General features: G+C 62.9%; 2 protein-coding genes across 3 annotated transcripts; one reads left to right on the forward strand and one right to left on the reverse strand.

Moving 5' to 3' along the window:
• Positions 1–4: 4 nt before the first annotated feature.
• LOC122193804 (mitoferrin-2-like) lies at positions 5–3,260 on the forward strand (the record flags this gene model as incomplete). Its single annotated transcript, XM_042894687.1, has 4 exons — positions 5–262; positions 363–591; positions 1,188–1,244; positions 2,159–3,260. Coding segments are annotated over 4 exons (1,062 nt in total), but the record flags the coding sequence as incomplete, so codon positions are not given.
• Positions 3,261–8,956: 5,696 nt separating this feature from the next.
• On the reverse strand, positions 8,957–10,525 carry NKX2-3 (NK2 homeobox 3). Of its 2 annotated transcripts, none has more exons than XM_042894689.1 (2): positions 10,144–10,525; positions 8,957–9,597 (listed from the first exon to the last, which is right to left on the reverse strand). In XM_042894689.1, exons 1-2 carry the CDS (start codon positions 10,487–10,489, stop codon positions 8,957–8,959), a joined length of 987 nt encoding a protein of 328 aa, XP_042750623.1. In that variant the 5' UTR covers positions 10,490–10,525. The 2 variants fall into 2 exon arrangements, with proteins under 2 accessions (XP_042750623.1, XP_042750624.1); XM_042894690.1 differs by having other exon boundaries at positions 8,957–9,593; positions 10,134–10,525.
• Positions 10,526–17,186: the final 6,661 nt, after the last annotated feature.

A 17,186-nucleotide genomic window follows, 5' to 3' on the forward strand; every position in this document is an offset into this window, starting at 1 on the left:
GCGGGGCGGCTCGGAGTCGGGCCGCGTCCTGCTGCTGCTGATGGGCGGCGGCGGCGGCGGCGCGGGCCGGGCTCGGCGGGGCGGCGCGGAGGCGTCGGGCCCCGGGGGAGCCGAAGCGGCTCGGGGCCCGGAGCCCCGCTCGCCTCCCGCCCCCGACTACGAGGCGCTGCCGCAGGGCGCCGCCGTCTCCACGCACATGCTGGCGGGCGCTGTGGCGGGCATCATGGAGCACTGCGTGATGTACCCCATCGACTGCGTCAAGGTGCCGGCGCCAGGCGGGCGGCCGGGCCTACCCGGGGGCCGGTCCCGGTGGGGGGCCCGGTTGATCGGGGGTCACCAGGGCCTACCGGTTTGTCTTTCAGACTCGGATGCAGAGCCTGCGGCCCGAGCCCGCCGCCCGCTACCGGAACGTGTTGGAGGCCCTGTGGCGTATCGTGCGTACCGAGGGCGTGTGGAGGCCCATGCGGGGCCTGAACATCACCGCCACCGGCGCGGGCCCGGCCCACGCCCTCTACTTCGCCTGCTACGAAAAGTTAAAAAAGACGCTGAGCGACGTCATCCACGCGGGGGGCAATAGCCATATGGCCAACGGTACTCGTCCCGCCGTGCCCTGCACGGGGCCAGCGGGGCAGGGAGCGGGGAGGGGGCCGCCGGGCTGCGGGAGGGGCCCCGGGGCCCTAAAGCCGCGTCCTCTCCGCAGCTCCACCCGTCCGAGCCACCCCGGGTTCAGGCTGGCGGCCGGGCCCGGCTCCTGTTATCCACGGATGGGAGCCTCTGATGGGAGCCGGGTGCGACTGCGGGGGTTGGTGGTGCAGAGCGGATGTGGCTGCGGTGCTGTGGTTTTCACCGAGTGGCCGCCTCGGGAGAGCGTGGGGACGAGGGGAGCAGGGTGGTGTCTGCTTCCCGTTGTCCTGTGGGAGCCCTGTGAGCCGGTGGCCATCTGTCCCACAAGCTCTGGGGCTCAGGTCCCGCCTGGCCCACGAGATGTGACAGACTGCTGTACCCTTCTCCTCTTTGCTGAACTCTTTCTGGGTGGGAACTTCTTCACGCCTGCCCGCCTCTCTGGAGATTGAGGCTGCCTCTGGATCTCATCCTTCTCAGCTTTGGCAGGGGACTCGGGGTCCTGGTAGAGCCCCGGGGTCTCTCGCCGTCTTCTCCCCTCACATGTGGCAGTTCTTATTTTGCAGGTGCAGCCGGGTGTGTAGCAACATTGCTCCACGATGCTGCGATGAACCCTGCAGAAGGTAATGGTGATCCTGTCCAATGGACTGGGGGGTGCTGTGTGGGGTCTGGCTGGGCTGCTCTGCGTCACCTGTCTTGCATCTCTGCCCTTGCTGCTTGCCCAGCCTCAGGGATCCTTTGAGGGAACTATAAGGTCCATTTGGGGAGCCCAGTAGCTGCCAGTGGGCAAGCAAGAGGGATGCTGTGGGGAGCACTGTAAACTGCAGCCACAGAGGAATAGGGAGAGGCAGATTTTGACCAAAGCTGTGTGCTGCTGTCAGCTGCCTGGAGCTCAGAGAAAGCAGCAGGTAGGGGATCTTCACATTTGTGAAGTCATTACAAGTGCACTGAAACTAGAGAATACTGTGGTGAAAGGTCCTCTGGAGGATGTGATGTGGTTCTGCGCTTGTGCTGACAAATCCATGCTGTAAGCAGGGCTGCTGTTTGGCTCTCTGCCGCTGCAGTGGGCAGCTGTTTTCGCTGTCTGTTGTCAGTTTGTCCTTGGAGCTCCACTTCTTACTGTAGCTGTAGGATTTGTAGTCACAGCATTTGTAGGATAATATGGATCTAGTAATGTGGCTGGAACATGACGGGATGACTGCAGTGGGAATTATTTTCTGTACGTAGATCTGTAGGGGTGGATGGTGAAATGTGTCACTTGAAGCAGAGTGAGGTGCACACTTTGGATATTGAACTTATTTGCCTGGTGTGAGGCTGGTCCCTCAAAGTAGCTGCAGAGGTAGCAGGTGGTGTTTCTCCTGCGGCGTTACCTTGTTCAGACCTAATCACTACAGACCTGCCCAGGGGCCTGCTGGACACCACTTGTCAGAGGGGTCCATCACCTGGCTTCACACTGATTCTTTTTCTCTCCTCTTACTCTCTGTGCCTGGATCCTGGCTGCTGCTGCTGGTTTCTCACTGCTGCCGTCTGTCCCAAGTGGTCAAACAGAGGATGCAGATGTACAACTCGCCTTACCAGCGTGTGACAGACTGTGTACGGACTGTGTGGCGCAACGAAGGGGTTGGAGCTTTCTACCGCAGCTACACCACCCAGCTCACCATGAACATCCCCTTCCAAGCCATTCACTTCATGACCTATGAGTTCTTGCAAGAGCACCTCAACCCCCACAGACAGTACAACCCAGGCTCCCACGTGGTCTCCGGGGCCTGTGCGGGGGCTGTAGCTGCTGCTGCCACTACACCTTTGGACGTTTGCAAAACGCTGCTCAACACCCAGGAGTCCCTGGCCTTGAGCTCCAACATCAGCGGACACATCACAGGCATGGCCAATGCCTTCAGGACGGTGTACCAAGTGGGCGGTGTGACTGCCTACTTCAGAGGGGTCCAGGCTAGAGTCATTTATCAGATGCCCTCAACAGCGATTGCCTGGTCTGTGTACGAGTTCTTTAAGTACATCCTCACCAAGCGCCAGGAAGAGCGTCGGGCTGGGAAGTGAGCCGAGCCAAACCTGACTCCAGACCTGCTTCATCTCCCCTCCTGGTTTGTCTTCTGACCCTCTCCCTTTTGATTTCGTTTGTGTTGTAGAGAGGGGGCAGCAAAGCCCTTCTGGGTTTAGCGGTGCCATTTCTTGCCTGGGGCAGCTGCAGCTTGGCTCTGGCTGCACAGCTCACTCACTCCTGTGGCCTCCCGAGATGTCCTGCTGGGAGCTGCAGCACAGATCACATCCCCCGGCACTTCACTGGAGCTGTGCTCCCGTTCTTCCCTTAACAAAATCCTCCTCTAATGCAAAGTTCACCCCTGCTTGGAGGTGAAAGTGAATGTCCTGCCCTGCCACTGGTAGGGCCATAGCTGAGCTCAGTCATCAAGGAAGGAGCAGTGGCACTGCCGAGGATGGTGAGGGCTTCGTCTGGCTTTTGGCTGAAGCAGAGTGTAAGCTTTGCCGTTGTCTTGTAGCACGCACACATAACGCTGACTGCCCTGGTGGTGGTGGGTAGGGGAGGATGGCACTTGAGGAGGGGAGGCTGTAGGTTTGTTCTTGTTCCTGCTCTTGACACCTCCAATAAAAACAGTTCTGCTCTATCATCATGTCCCCTCCTTGTTCTCGAGTGGCCTAGTGCTGTCACTTGACTTTTCTGACTGCCCAGCGCTGAGCTCTTTCGTGGGGCTCCTGTTAGGGCAGTGGGTGAGACCACTGCCTGTTGGGGACATGGAAGCAGCAGCCAGATGTGCCTATATGCTCAGTGGAAGCTCTTGAATGAAGGATAGGAAACTTCTTCTTCAGCCTTCCCCAGTTTGATGGAGGAAAGCTTTAGATGGTGAAGAAGTCCATGAGAAAAGCAGTGTTCTTTGCTTGCTCAGCCCAGACCACTACTAAGTTACTGCTGCAGCCCTGACCACAGGCAGGATGGAGAAGATCAGAACACCTCCATTTCACTCCATGATGCCGTGAGCTTGCACTGCCTCATCCTCCCACAGGGTGCCATGCCTGAAATAACTCCCTGGAGGAAATGCTTTCACAGTCCCGGTATGTGCTGCCTGTCAGTGTTCCTGTGGGTTTGGGGCTGCTGGCTGCCCTGCATGGGGTCGTTCTGCCCCTCATGTTCCAGTTGTGGAAAGGGGAAGGGGGTCTGGCTGAATTGTGTGCCAGTCTTCTGCTCCTGTACCCCACTGTTCCATGCAGTCAGGAGGATCGGGCTCTCCTCAAAGAAACCAGAGCTGCTGGAGAGCTGGGAGCCTCATTTCACCACTGTTCAAGGAGCTGTGGGGCTTTAAGAAATATCCTGAGCACTGCGAGATTTGGCAGCCCTGCAGCTCCTCCACCCAAGAGGCAGAAATCCGAGAAGCCGAAACGGTTGGGCGAAACTGTGGCAGGACAAGTGGGCAGCACACGAGGAACAGCCTGGTCCTGCAGAGCCAAAGTGGAGCTGCAATTTCACCCTCAGCCCTCACACTGCAGCCGCCTCAGAGAGGAAGGCATAAACAGGGGCAGGGGCCAGCGGAGCTTCACGCTATTAAATCCGTCTGCCACTGCGAGCTGCTCTATAAATGTCAATGGGCAAAGGCATGATTGAAGGTGACTCTGGGATCAGGAGAGAGATGTTTCCAGGAATAACTGCCCACAGAAGTGCGGGGGGAGGGAGAGAGACCCCTGGGAGCAGGGATGTGATAAGTCAGCAGTCGAGAGGCAATGGACCTGGGCAGGGCATGGCCTCCTGGCTGCTGCAGCTCTGCTGGCAAAGAGCAGTGCAGCATTGCACGAGAACAGCAGCACTGCAGGAAGCAGGGCTGCTCAAGAAACCCCAAGTTCAGCACTGAGGGTGATCCAAGGTTGGTTCCTGGGGCACTCCTCGGGCTGCCAGGGTGCATCCCTGACAGTGAGCCGCCAGCCTCACGCTCTGAGCCTGCAGCCCTGCTCATGGTGGTGGCTTCCCCAGAACACGTTCTCCATCAGCAGCGAAGGCATTGTGCTCTTCCCTGAGCCCTTCTGGCTCAGAGCTGGGCTGGATGGTTCAGCTATGGCTGCTGCCCTCCCCAGCTCCGATAATGCCTCAGCGAAGCCACGTGGGTGCGTCCTGTGGCCTCCCTGGCATTTGGCTGTGCGTCATGTGAAACCCCTCCTACAGCCTCTGCTGAGTAACTGCACTATTTTTGGCCTTGCAACGAGGGAGCTGCGCTCATCCCAGCGAAAGGCTGGAGGCGACCCTTTCCCTTTCACTTCCCCGCAGGACCCCCAGCCCCATCCCACCCATGGCCACGGGGCAGCCATTGCCCTGCTTGGAGGCACGCTTGGGAAGCGCTGAGGTGTCATCACAGCCTGCCCAGCACTGGCTCTGGGATTCCTCAGGACTCTGTCAGACCCCAATAAAGTTATACACGTTCTCATGACCCTACGGCCCCACAGCAGTGGTAAATTCAGGACACAGAGCAGATGTGGGTTCTGGGGAGCCCTGGAGCTGTGGTGTGCAGATAGGGGAGCGCAGGCTTCAGACTGAGAGGTAAACGATGGCTGGAAACCTGCTTTGTGGACACTAACAGGTCACTGCAGGAAGCAGCGCCTGAATTAGTGCAGCAAGGACATTTCGAAGGCAGTTCCAGGTGTTGGTGGCACAAGGGCTGGCATTAAAGCCTCCTGACAGGGCACAGCAGGTTCCAGGAGAAATGCAAAAACCCAAGCGGGTTCCTCTGGCCCCAGAACATTCGGATGCGCGTTGGACCTTGACAGCGAGCTGCTACACGAAGGGGAAGGAGTAGGAACTAGGCCAACATTGGGCACACGTCCCGTGGGGATACAGCTCCCTCTGGCGAGTCCGGGGCTGGCAGCGCTGCGGGCGACGGGCACCACGACCCCCAGCGCGGTGGGACCGGGAGCTGCAGCGCTGGACATTGGGCAGAGCAGGACATTTGCGGAGGGCGCTGCTGGAGATCCCACCGCTGTGGGACGAAGAGGGGCTGCCCGGATCCTGTCCCCGTGTGCCCGCCGATAGGTGGCAGTGGTGGATCTTGCTTGGGGACAGGCCGGGCCCCGTGTCGCAGCTGGGAGCTAGCTCGTCCCTGCGAAGCGTTCGCGGAATTTATTGCACAGCCGCGAAATGTGGCACGGAGCTCTGCGTAGTGCAGCAGACGCAGCCTTTTCCCTCTGTCCTCTGCTTGAATCCTTTACAGCGGCTCTGCATCGGGACTCACCAGCGCAGGGATCGGGCTGCAAAATGCAGGTGCCCCCCCTTTGGCCAGGTGTGGCCACTTCGTGATGCATGGGACAGGAGTGAGGATGGGGGAGTGCTTATGGTTGTGTAGCTCACCCGTGAAAAGAAGAGTGCTGTTGTGCTAGTGGGAGAAACCCTCGCTGGGAGCTGCACAGCAATGGGCTTTATTGGTATTTTAATATATTTACCTGTTCCACAGCTGGCCACAGCTTCCTTAACACTCCCCAGCTCTGAGTTAACAATTCCGTGCTGTACTGTGGGATGCTCCCAGCATGATCCCCCCCACCATTGAGTGCTGCTGCAGGTCCCCAAGTGCCTGGTCCCTGCTGTGCCACAGGGAGTGGAAAGGAGAAACAAGAAAAGGTGTTGGGGAAGGAAAGGAAAGCAGAGTATGTCTGTGGCGCTTCATATGGACCCATGCTGCTCCTGTGTGACCCTGAGTGTGACAGAGAGGCCATAGGAACGTGGCTGTGATGGGATGTGAGAAGCCTTTCCTGGGAGCCGCTCAGCTGCTGCACAGAGCTGCTCATGGCTCATCCTCAGCCAGGAAATGTGAATAGAAATCAAAATCTGAGCCCATGCACCACGTGGACCATAGGTGTGATGGTTCAAGCCCAGCCTCTGCACCCAAACCCTCCTCTGCTTTAGTCTTTGTAGGGCTTTTGGGCCCTAATCAATCATCGCTTTCCCTCTCCCAAACAAGAGTCAATTTGCCTTCTGGACCAGGAATAAACACCTCTGCCCCTTGGCCATGGCTTTCTCTTTCCCCAGCATCCCTCTGGCCCCACCACCACAGCCACAGCACCACACACATGTGCTGATGGGTCCCAACAGCACAGCACACACATGGCCTCGCGCAGGGCGCGATGGGATGAAGTACGTCATGGGCAGGCGCTGCTTCCAGCACAGCAATGCAGCCACTTCCCCCCATTGTGTGTCCCCTCCTTGGGCCGCTTGGCCAATCTGCAGTCTCCCATCACCTCCCTCCCACCACCACCGGCTGTTCCTCTTCTTCAGAATGCTTCACTTCCGCCGCCCCGCTCGCAGCTCGCCTTGTGCTGTTCCGTCCTCCCCATCTGCTGGGGGGCCTTGGGTGAGGGAGATGCTGAAGGGTCCCTCCCCCTGAGCTGTGCTGGTGGGACAGCTGGGATGTATCCCAGCAGAGGGGGTCACGATGGTGGACATCTAGAACCTCCCACAGTACTACACCCATGCCTACAGCAATGCTTGGTGCTGTTGGTGCTCCGTAACGCCATTGCTGCATGGCATTGCTGTGTAGGCCAGTAGGGTCTCCACGTGCCCCTTTGCTCTGAGTGCCCATTCTCAAGGCTTGGCCACAGATGTGTGCATCTCATTCAGAGCCTCAGGGTGCTGCCGGATGAGGAGGGTTCCCAACAAACCATCACTTACTTGGAGGTGATGCACTAAGTGGGGAGCTCTTCTTGCACACCCCTATTCTGGAGGAGGTTGTACTGAGGTTACCATTCCTCCATCTTGCTCACCGAGGCACAAACTCACGCACGTCCCCTATTTCTGCAAACGACAATATGGCAGAACACAGAAGGGAATACAATTCTTTCCTACAGCCGAATCCAACCTCAGCGCGGGGCTGCCGCTCCGCTATCTTTGTTCTTGGCTATCCTGTTTCTACCCACGAGACTGCGGAGCCTCCATCGCTCAGCTCCGACGGCCAAGAGCCGAGCTTGGGCTTCCTCTCCCTCGACACCTCGCTGCCACCCGGCAAACAATCGCTGGGCGTGCCGCATCCTCTTCCAGCGCTGCTCCAGAGTCCCCCGGCCTCGGGGTGGCCGTGCGACACGGCCACGGCGAGCCGTGCAGAGCCGAACCGCGCCGTACCGTGCCGAGCGTCGGAGCTGCAGCTGAAAATTTCTCCGGCTCTTTCCGAGCGGCGCTCTCTCACCCGCACGGTGCAGACGCGCAGCGTTTTAGCGGCGCCAACGCTCATAACGCGGCACGTCTGTGCTGGCTGCGGGACGGACGCACTGCGAGATCGACGCGTTGCGGGACCGCACCCCGCGCAGTCGGGGCTCCGCGGACGCCCATCCTCCGGGCTCTGCACGGCAGCGGCACTGATCCGAGGCTCCGCGGAGGGGCCGCACCCGTAGCTGCGAGCTCCCGGACGGGACGGGACGGGACGGGACGGGGATGGGGCGGGAGCGGTCGCCGGGCAGCGTTGAGGATCTCGTCAGCCCCCTCCCCCTGCAGCCGAGCGGAATGGTTGAACATGTAGCAATAATGCCCCGGCATTCAGGCTGCCCGGCCCGGCCGGCCTTAATCAGCGGCCCGCGGACCCCCCTCATCTCCCCCTGCGCTCAGAGAAAGAGGAACAAAACCCAGCACGTTTCTGCAGCCCCCGCGCATAAAGCGCCGGGCCTGGGCCTCAGTGGGGGGCAAAGCAGCCCGTCAATCTCGGCGCCGGGGCCCCTTTGTCCCTCGCCTCCTTGCCACACCTTTTGTTCCCGAATCCAATAAGCGCCTATTCCCGCTACCTTCCTCGGCGGCTCCTTTCAGCGCTGGCCCGGCGGCCACAATGGGCCGGCTCTGAGCTGCGCGGCCCCATTCAACGCCTTGGCACGCTCACAATCCGCCCGGGCCGCCCTGCCCCGCGGGCACGGCCTAGCGAGTCCCGCCGGGCACCGGCCGCCGGGCGAAGGAGGAGCGGGCGGCGGATATTGCACCTGGTTTATTGACTGACTCCGCGAGCTGGCGCTGGCAGAAACAGATACAGAGTAGATAGAGAGAAGGGCCGCGGGAGCCCCAGGCCCCGCCGTCGGCTTTTTACAAGCGAAGCTGCTCCGATGGCGCGGCGCGGTCAGCTCCGGCCCGCCCGTCGCGGCGGCACCTCGGGGCGGCGGTGCTCCGCCGCGGGCTCGGCCCGTCCTGTCCCGTCCAGTCCCGTTCCGTTCCGCCGCTCCGCTCCGCCCCGCGGCTCCGGGAGAGAGCCGGGGTCCCGCCGCGCCGCCCCTCCGCCTTCAGTCCGCGGGGCTTAAGGGCGCTGCGGGGCTGCGGGGCCGTCGTGCCGGTCCGCTCCCGGCCCTGAGTGCGTGCGGGCTACCAGGCCCGGATGCCCTGCAGTGCGCCCTGGCTGCAGGAGGGCCCCGCCGCCGCCTGGTGCAGCGCCTGCCCGCCGCCACCGAAGCCTCCCAGGCCGCCCACATTAACGAAGGGGCCGGCGGCCGCCGCCGGGCTGCAGGCGGCTTGCACCGAGGCCCCGCCGCTGCCTGCCGGGTAGGTGCAGCCGTAGCCGGGGTTGTAGGAGGCGGCGTTGCCGTAACCGTAGGCGGGGAAGCCGTTGTAGGAGTAGGGCCCGTTGTACGCCGAGCTGTAGCCCTGCGAGCCGCCCAGGCACGGCTTGCCGTCGCGGACCAGCACGGGCACGGCCACCCTGCGCGGCGGCGGCGGGGCCGCGGGGCCGCCCAGCTCCAGCGACTTGTCCTGCCGCTGCCGCTTGCACTTGTAGCGCCGGTTCTGGAACCAGATCTTCACCTGCGTGGAGGTGAGCTTCAGGCTGCTGGCCAGGTGCTCCCGCTCGGGAGCCGACAGGTAACGCTGCTGCTTGAACCGCCGCTCCAGCTCGAAGACCTGCGCCTGCGAGAAGAGAACGCGCGGCTTCCTCCGACTCCGCTGCTTCGGCCTCTCCGCCTCCTCCGGCTTCTCCGCGGCGTCCAGTGGTTTCTTCAGAGCGCAGCTCTCTGCACGGAGAAGCACAGGTCACGGCTGCGCCGGGCCGCCCCGCGGGGAAGGAGCCCCGAGCCGCGCACCGCCGCCCGACACCGCGACCGTCGGGGAACCGCGGCTCGGGCTGGGAAGCAGCACCGAGGCGGGCGGCGGGGCAGGGAGCGATTCCGCGCCGGCGGCGGAGTTCCCGCGAGGCCGAGCACCGGGCACCTGCTCGTCCGCCGCCTCTTTCTAAGAGGGCTCCGCCGCACCGCGCCCGGGCCGGGCCTCACCCGTCCCGCCAAGAGGGGGAGCGTGGGACAATCCGGCGGCTCCGGATCGCGACTCCACGCAGGCTCTGCCCGGGGACGGGGAACGCCGCGGAGCGGAGGTTGGGTACGGCAGCCCCGCGAAGTGCCACTCCCCGCTCCAGGTGCCTGGGGGACGCGGCAGGGAAAGGGCTCCGCGCAGAGCGGCGCGGCTGCGTGGCAGCGCCGGTACCGGGGCTCCGCGGCGCGGAAAGGACGGCGGGGAGCGAGCGCTGAGGGCGATGCGGGGAGCTCGGTGTGGCCGGTACTCACTCGGGTCGCGGGCCGTGGGGTCCAGATCTTCTCCCGGGCCGGGAGCCTCGCAGGAGCCGCGCAGCACGGCGTGCACGTAGCTGTCGGCGGAGAGCCGCGCGTCCGCCTGGCCTCCGGGCGTTGCCACGGAGCTCAGGTAGGACAGCTTCTCCTCCTCCTCTTCCTCCTCGCCGTCGGAGAAACGGGCGCCGTCGCCGGCCGCCAGCAGGCAGGCGGCGGGGTGAAAGTGGTGCTCCAGGTGGTGTGGGAGCTGGGCCCCATAGTGCGGGTCCTGCTGCTGCTGCTCCAGGTTGAGGATGTCTTTGACAGAGAACGGGGTGGAAGTGACGGGGCTCGGTAACATCATCGGGGCAGCGCGAGCGGCCGGGGAGTCCCGGGGGCCCGGCGGCGCTCGGGCTGCGGCTCGGCGGGGAGCGCCGCGCCCGGTGCGGGGGGAGCGGGCAGCGCCGAGAGACGAGGGGCCGCGCCTGCTCCTGTCTAAGTTGCCTCCATTAGCCCGGCGCTGGGGGTCTGCGTTTTGTTACAGCTTCTGCAGGGACAGCCAAGGGCTCGGGAGCCTCCTCTGCCCCGGGCCGGCACGTCACGGCGAGGAGGGGCCGGGGGCGGCCTCGCCATTGGAAGGAGGGGGAGGCAGAGCCGGCCCCCTGCCCGACTCCGGCCGCCGGGCCAGAAATAGCAATGTATTAAGGCTGCGCTCGGGGAGGCCGCTTCCCCGGAGAGCGCCCCGCCGGCCCGGCACTCGCCCGACGGGGCTGAGCCCGCGGGCGCGGGGGTCGGGGACCCCGGAGAGAGCCGCGGCCGCCGCCGCCGCGCCTCCCAGTGCTAAGCACGTGTAGGTAGGTAGGGACCCCCACCCGGCGCGCTCCGCCGGTCCCCTCCCGCACACGGTTCGGAGCGAACACGTGCGGCCCCGCAAGTGCCCCTCTGCCGAGTACGCGGCGTCCGGGCGGGCAGTAGCCATGCGATGTACACGTACCCGACGCCCTCCGTGTTTTCCGGACCCCCGCTGCCCCGCCAGTGCTCCTGCATATATCTCGGCGCTGGCGCGTCCTCTCCCGCCTGCACGGGCTCCCCGCAGCCGCCGTGCTCTGCTCCCGTCCGGGGACCGCGCGTCACTCTGCCGCGGCCGGATCGGGCCCCAGAGCCCCGCCAGCGTCGGGCCCAGGTGAACAGGGCCGGGTCGCGGCCGACGGGCGACCAGGGGCCGCGGCGGCGCGGGGCAGGAGTACGGAGAGCTAACCCGGCCCGTTCGGCTTTTTCTTTCGTTTTCTTTCGTTTCGTTTCGTTTCTCTCGCCGGTAACGAGCGGGCAGCGGCCGAACGGAGCTCCCACGCCACCGTGCCGGCGGGTAAAGCACCGGGCGAGCGGCCGCTGCCCGCCGAGCCGCTCCACACCGAGAGTTCCCCCGGGCCCGGAGCTGCCCCTCGGCCCCACCGAACGCACCGGTGCGCTGCGGCGGGCGGTACCGGGACCCCATGACGGGGCCCCCGCGGCCCTCGGAGTGCTCGAAGGGCTCAACGTCTCCGCGGAGCGCGGATCGGGCACACTAAGTGCTGGGTGGGGGGGGCCGGGTGGGAAATTTCGTTGTGATTAAAATGCTGCTGCCCCGCAGGACTCGGATCGACACCGAGGCGAGGCGGCGGGGAGCCGGGCGTACGGCGGGCAGGTGAGTGTCGGTACCTCTCTCGGGTCGGTACCGGGCGGCGCCTCCGCCATTTACCGGCCGTGTCGGTACTTTCGTTTCACTGCGTCCTACCGCTCCGACCGCAACGGCGAAACGTATTTACCGGCGGGGCAGCCCCGGGAAGAGGGCCCACGTCCCACGCAGATGGCCGCGGTTCGGCTGCTGCCGGTCCCGTTCGCCCGGCGGACACGGAGACGGCCCGAGCGCACCGCATCGTTCCCCACTGCGCCGCTTTGAAACCCGCGCTGCGACTGCTGCGGACCGCTCCCTGCCTGCTCCCGGGGCCGCCCTCCCTTCTTCTTTCCTCAGACTGCCCGGTTCCGACCGTGCACCGGGAAACACTGTCGCCATAACCGGGTCCGACTCAGCGCTCGGCGCTGTCTCGGGGCGCAGAGAGAAGCCCCGCGCTGCCGCGGCCCCGGTAACGATTAGCGCCGTTCCGGTGTTGCGTTCGCTGCTGGCCTCGGCCCGCTCCCGCCTCGCGGCTCCCGGGGAACTGCGGGCTCGGGCTCCGCGGGCCGTGCACGGGGCCGTGCTCACCCGAAGCCCGCGGCCGCCGCTCGGCGAACAGAGGGGCAGAGGCCGGAGCAGGGCGAGGCAGCGGCGCTGGGCCTTTGCGGCCCTGGGTGGCCGAAGAATTAAGGGCCGTATTTTTCCAGTTTTCCAGCCGCCGTTCCTAGGGCTCGGCCGCAGGCCGGCCGGGTCTCTGCCCACGCTCTTCGTCCCCACGGGTTTGCCTGGCACCAGCACGCTGCCGCCCGCAGCTGCGGCCCGGACGGGCCGAGCGCCAGGCGCGCCCCGCGGGCACGGGAGCCCGGGCCGGGCGGAATTGGCTCCCCGGGGCGGCGCGGCGACGAGAGCGGTTCTCCCGTCGGGACCCGCTTCCGTGCCGCCGACAACCCCGGCGATGACTCTCGGGACGCACGTCCCGCGGTTGAAAGCCCTTCTCGAGGTTTTGTCCCCTGCCCTTGCTCCCGGTGCGCTTTCCCGCATTGCCGGCCCCAGCTTCGGTGGGATCGGATCGGGCCCGCTTCGGCGCTGAGAGAGCGGCCGTTCCCGGCTGGGGAAGCCGCGGAAGCGAGGCAGGATCGCGCCTTGGTTGGCCCTGTTCGGGCCCATCCCGTCCGTGCTGGGGCGGCCGAGACGAGCGGCGGCGTCCCGGAGAGGTGCGGGGGGTGCGAGAGCCGGGGCAGGGCGCAGCCCCAGTACCTGCCGCCGGGTGTCAGCCCCGGGATGCGGCTCCGGGGCTTTCCCAAGGCGACCGGGCCGGGGTCAGCGGGCTATTAATGGTTATTTTATTTATATCATTAGCGGCGTACCCTGAGCTCTGTTTACAGCGGGGCCTTGTTGTCCCGGCCGCTCCTGCGCTCTGTTTAGACAGGGGATTATTGTAATGGATGGAGCTCGTCGTACGGATGCTGCGGCGGAGCCAAGGCTCCCCCGCCCCGGGCCGAGGAGGGGGGAGCAGCCCTGCAGCGGCCGCGCGCATCGCGGAGTCGCCCCGAGAGCCCCCTCAGCCGCCGGGGCCCCGAGCGCGGGCAGCCCGGTAGCATGCTGCCTCGGCCGGGGGCCTTCGCTCGGGGCGATGCTATCAGCCCCGGGGCCGCTAATTGCTCCATTAGTCTCGCGGGTGCCGAGTGCCGGAGCTGGCCCCGCGCTAATGGCCGTAAACAAACAAACACGCTAAGCCGGGGCTGTCTCCGGCCCCGACGGCTGCGCGGGGAGCGGCCGGGCACGGCGGCGAGGCCCCGGCCGGCTGCCGGGGGTACCATCGGCCTGCGCCCACCTGCACGCCGCCCCGGGCGGCCCCGAGCTCCGCGGGCCGGTGGGGGCCGGTGCGGGTCCGTGCCGCCGGGAGCTGCCCCCCGCGCCCGGCTCTATTTACACAGAGCCTGCCCTTGTATAAACGCTGTGCGCCGTGGTTTATCTCAGGGCCCGTCTGTTTCTCGTTCTCTGTCAGCAGCGCCCGGTGAAGGATGGCCCTTTCCCAGGGGCTCGGCCCTGATTTATGTGAGAACCGCAGCGCTCCGGGGACGCCCCCGCACGGCGGGGCCGCTCGCGGGCACCGGGACTGCGGCCGGCGGACGGTACCAGCGATGCCCCCCCGCTCTCGGCTCCGCACCGCCGGCCACCTGCCGGCTGCCCGCCCGAGGTCCGCGCACCGAGCCCCGGCCCCGGGAGGCTCCGCGGCGAGGGGCACGGAGCGACCTCGCCTGCAGCGACCGGCCCTGGGCGGGACACGCTGCCCTTGGCACACCCGCCTTGGCGTAGCCCTGGCCCGCAGCCTCCCGGGGCAAAGAATGGCTTTATTCCAACGCGACGCTTTCCCAGCAGTGACTCTTCCACTCTTGTTTCGAATGAAATGTATTCTTTAATCCCTGGGCTCAGCAACCACGTCCAAGGCAGGGATGCTGTATGCTCCCCCAGCAGTTGCTGCCTTCGTCCCCCCTATCTGGTCCCATTCCTGCACCATCCTGCCACTCTAACACCCATCCCTGCCTCCCAGGTCTTGGGAACCCCTGGCTTGGCTTTGCCAATAACAACCACTCCTGCAGTACCCATTTTTGGGAGAAATACATCACTGCAATTTTTTTTTTTTTTAAAAGATTATTATCATTCCACTTGTCATTGGCTGTTTTACATTTGCTTCACAGTTCTTGCAGGGATGTATGGGCTGGAAATCTGTCCCAAAACAAAACCTGCATGATAAATGGTTGTTGGTTTTGTTGTTTGGTTTTTTTTCTTTCTTTTTTTTTTCTTTTTTTTTTTTTTTTCAAAGGGTCACACCAAGAGTTTCTGTGCACGTTTCAAGGTTGGGATCCTGAGGTAGGGGATCTGAGTGGTGCTGAATACCAGCAGCTGTGTGCAGCGTTCAGCGCTCAGCACTTCAAGGGATGAGAGTGGCTCATGGCAGAGTACTGGGTTTTGACCCTAAAGGGAAGGTTGTCCTTGATTTCAGTGTCTGATGGAGCTCTGGAACTGAGCCTGACATCTTGAGCTCAGTGAGAGCCAAATCACAGGAGCAGGTAAAGGTCATCCCACATCTGAAGCAACTCAGGATAGGAAATGTCAGCACCGAGGACCCCCTCCTGTCTGCTTTTATTCGACTTCTCTTGTGCACAAAGGATACACAGGCTTGACAAAGCCACCCTGCTGCACAGCACGGCCCTGCGGCTGTGGACGTGCTGAGGGCTGTCAAACACCTCTTCCTCTGGAGGAGAAGCTGTCATAAATCACAGCATAGTGCTCCCACAACGAGTGCTCCTGTGCCAGGGCTCCTGTTGAGGCCACCGCCGCCAACGCGCGTTCACCAGTCCTTCCCCAGCGCCTTTGCTCCGTGCTTCAGAAGCCATCGCTGCCTGTTTGCTTCCATGAGGTTAAGAAGCAGGGCTGAAATTCATCCTTCAGCAGAGGCCCAGCACGAGGCTCGCTCGCCGCTCGCATCCGCAGGCCTGCGTACCACTTGCATCCCATAGGGCTTAAGTGGAGCCTAAGTGGACCCCGGGCCCTGTGCTGGCGTCCGGCCCGGTACTGAATTGCAGCTCCGAGCCCAGGCCTGCAGCTCTGATTCACGCATGTAATCCTGCTGAGGTCAGCGGGATCCATCCCGCTCCCACCACAGCCCGCGGGATGGTTCACACGAGAGTAGCAGGGTCAGGCTCTGTGTTTGCATGCACTGTTGAAAATGGAACAATTCAGATTAAACTAATTAAATTTTAACAGGTCTGGAAAAGCGTTTTATTACATAATAAACAGGGGGGATTAGCCGTGTCAGGCTCTGCTGTGCGTGTTCCTCGCCGGCCGCGGCACTTGGTGTTCCTCTCGGCTTGGGACCTCCCCGTGCTGCTGCCGGGGCTGGGCCCCGATGAACACGGTGTTAGGAGCGCAGCTGCATGCTGGCTCCCGCTCCCCAAAGCATTCTGGGTGCAGCGCTTCTCCCAGCCCAAGCAAAGCCTTTTCTAGAAGAAATTTCGCAAGCTGCTTGGCGGCTGTTTCCACAGGCGGCCTTTAGAGACAGAGAAACCCTTGAGCTGCAGCAGAGGCGTGCTTGGGGGAAGCGAGCAGCCAGGCTGAATCTGCGCGAGGTGCTGACACGTCTCATCTTGGAAACAGAGCTGATAAGTTGCTCTTGTTTAGGGCATCTGCCTGGCAGCCAGTCCCCACTTCTCTCACTGCTTAATCGGGATTCCTGTGGCTGCAAGCAGGGCTTGTTCCCATGTGGGTAAGGCCAGCCTGGGAACAGCTGCCCCCAGAACTGGCAGGCATGCACCAACAGTGCCATACGTGGCTTTGCCAAGGCGCAGGACTTCCAGAGGATGCAGCAACTTCAGCAGAAACCGTGCTGCAACTTTGGCTGTGCTGCAGTGACACAGGGGCAAATGTGTAGTGCAGTGCAGAGCAGTGGCATCTTTGTTGGGAGTGCACACGTTTGGTGACGCTCACAGAGGGGCTCCAGGGGCACCACAGCCAGGGCTGATGCATAGCTTCAGTTGCTGAGTCCATAATTCATTGTAACCAGCTGAGCAGCACTGAGCACAGTGCACCTGGAGCAGCCTTCCCGCCTACCTGCTGCTATGAGAGGAGCAAGGCAGGAGGATCTTGTGCTTTCTGTTTGCAGTGGGTAACTACAGGGGGCACGGCCTGGTGATTTGCATGTGCTTGCAAAGGCGAGCTGTGGGTGCTGTGTTTTCCTCTGGAAGTGGAAGGGCCACTGGGGTGGAGACTGTGGTATGCTGAGGGGAAGCAAAGGAAAACAGCTCCCTGTCTGGCTGCTGTGGCTGGAAAGGTTAATGGTGGAGTGTGCACCCGCGCCTTGTGCGTTTAATAAACACTCATTCTTTCATTTTCCTTTAAAGTAGTTTTTGCATTTTGCCATTGCAACTTGTGCTCTCCCTCTTGCGCCAGCTCCTCATCGCTCAAATACAGCGGCTCCTAGCAGGTGGGAGATCTGAATGTCTCTGCTAATAGTTTATCTCTGAGCTCGTCTAATGAATTCTCCTTGTAATTACTGCACAGAAATTGTTAGTGTATCTTGATGAATCAGAACTTTCTAACAACAACTCTGGATGAAATTATAAACTGTTTTTCTATCTTGGAGTGGAGACTTGAGAGAGGATGCCTAATTGTACTTGCCCCCTCTGGGGCCAGGGCTGGATTATCCCACACAGGCTTCTCCGCAGACTTGTTTTTAGTCTATCAGTAGGCTCTCTGCCAGACCTAAGAGATGGAGAACTCAGTTTTCCACATTTAAATCCACCTCCCTCCACCCTTCCACTCCACTTACACCTCCAAGGAAGAGCCTGGATCAGAGAGGATTTGCCCTCATGGGTCTTTGGGTTGGTTTATGAAGATGTGTCCT

The sequence above is a fragment of the Lagopus leucura genome, unplaced genomic scaffold (genome assembly GCF_019238085.1).
Source record: "Lagopus leucura isolate 7727_CA_CO unplaced genomic scaffold, USGS_WTPT01 98-3_obj-0_obj, whole genome shotgun sequence".
Taxonomy (NCBI): Eukaryota; Metazoa; Chordata; class Aves; order Galliformes; family Phasianidae; genus Lagopus; species Lagopus leucura.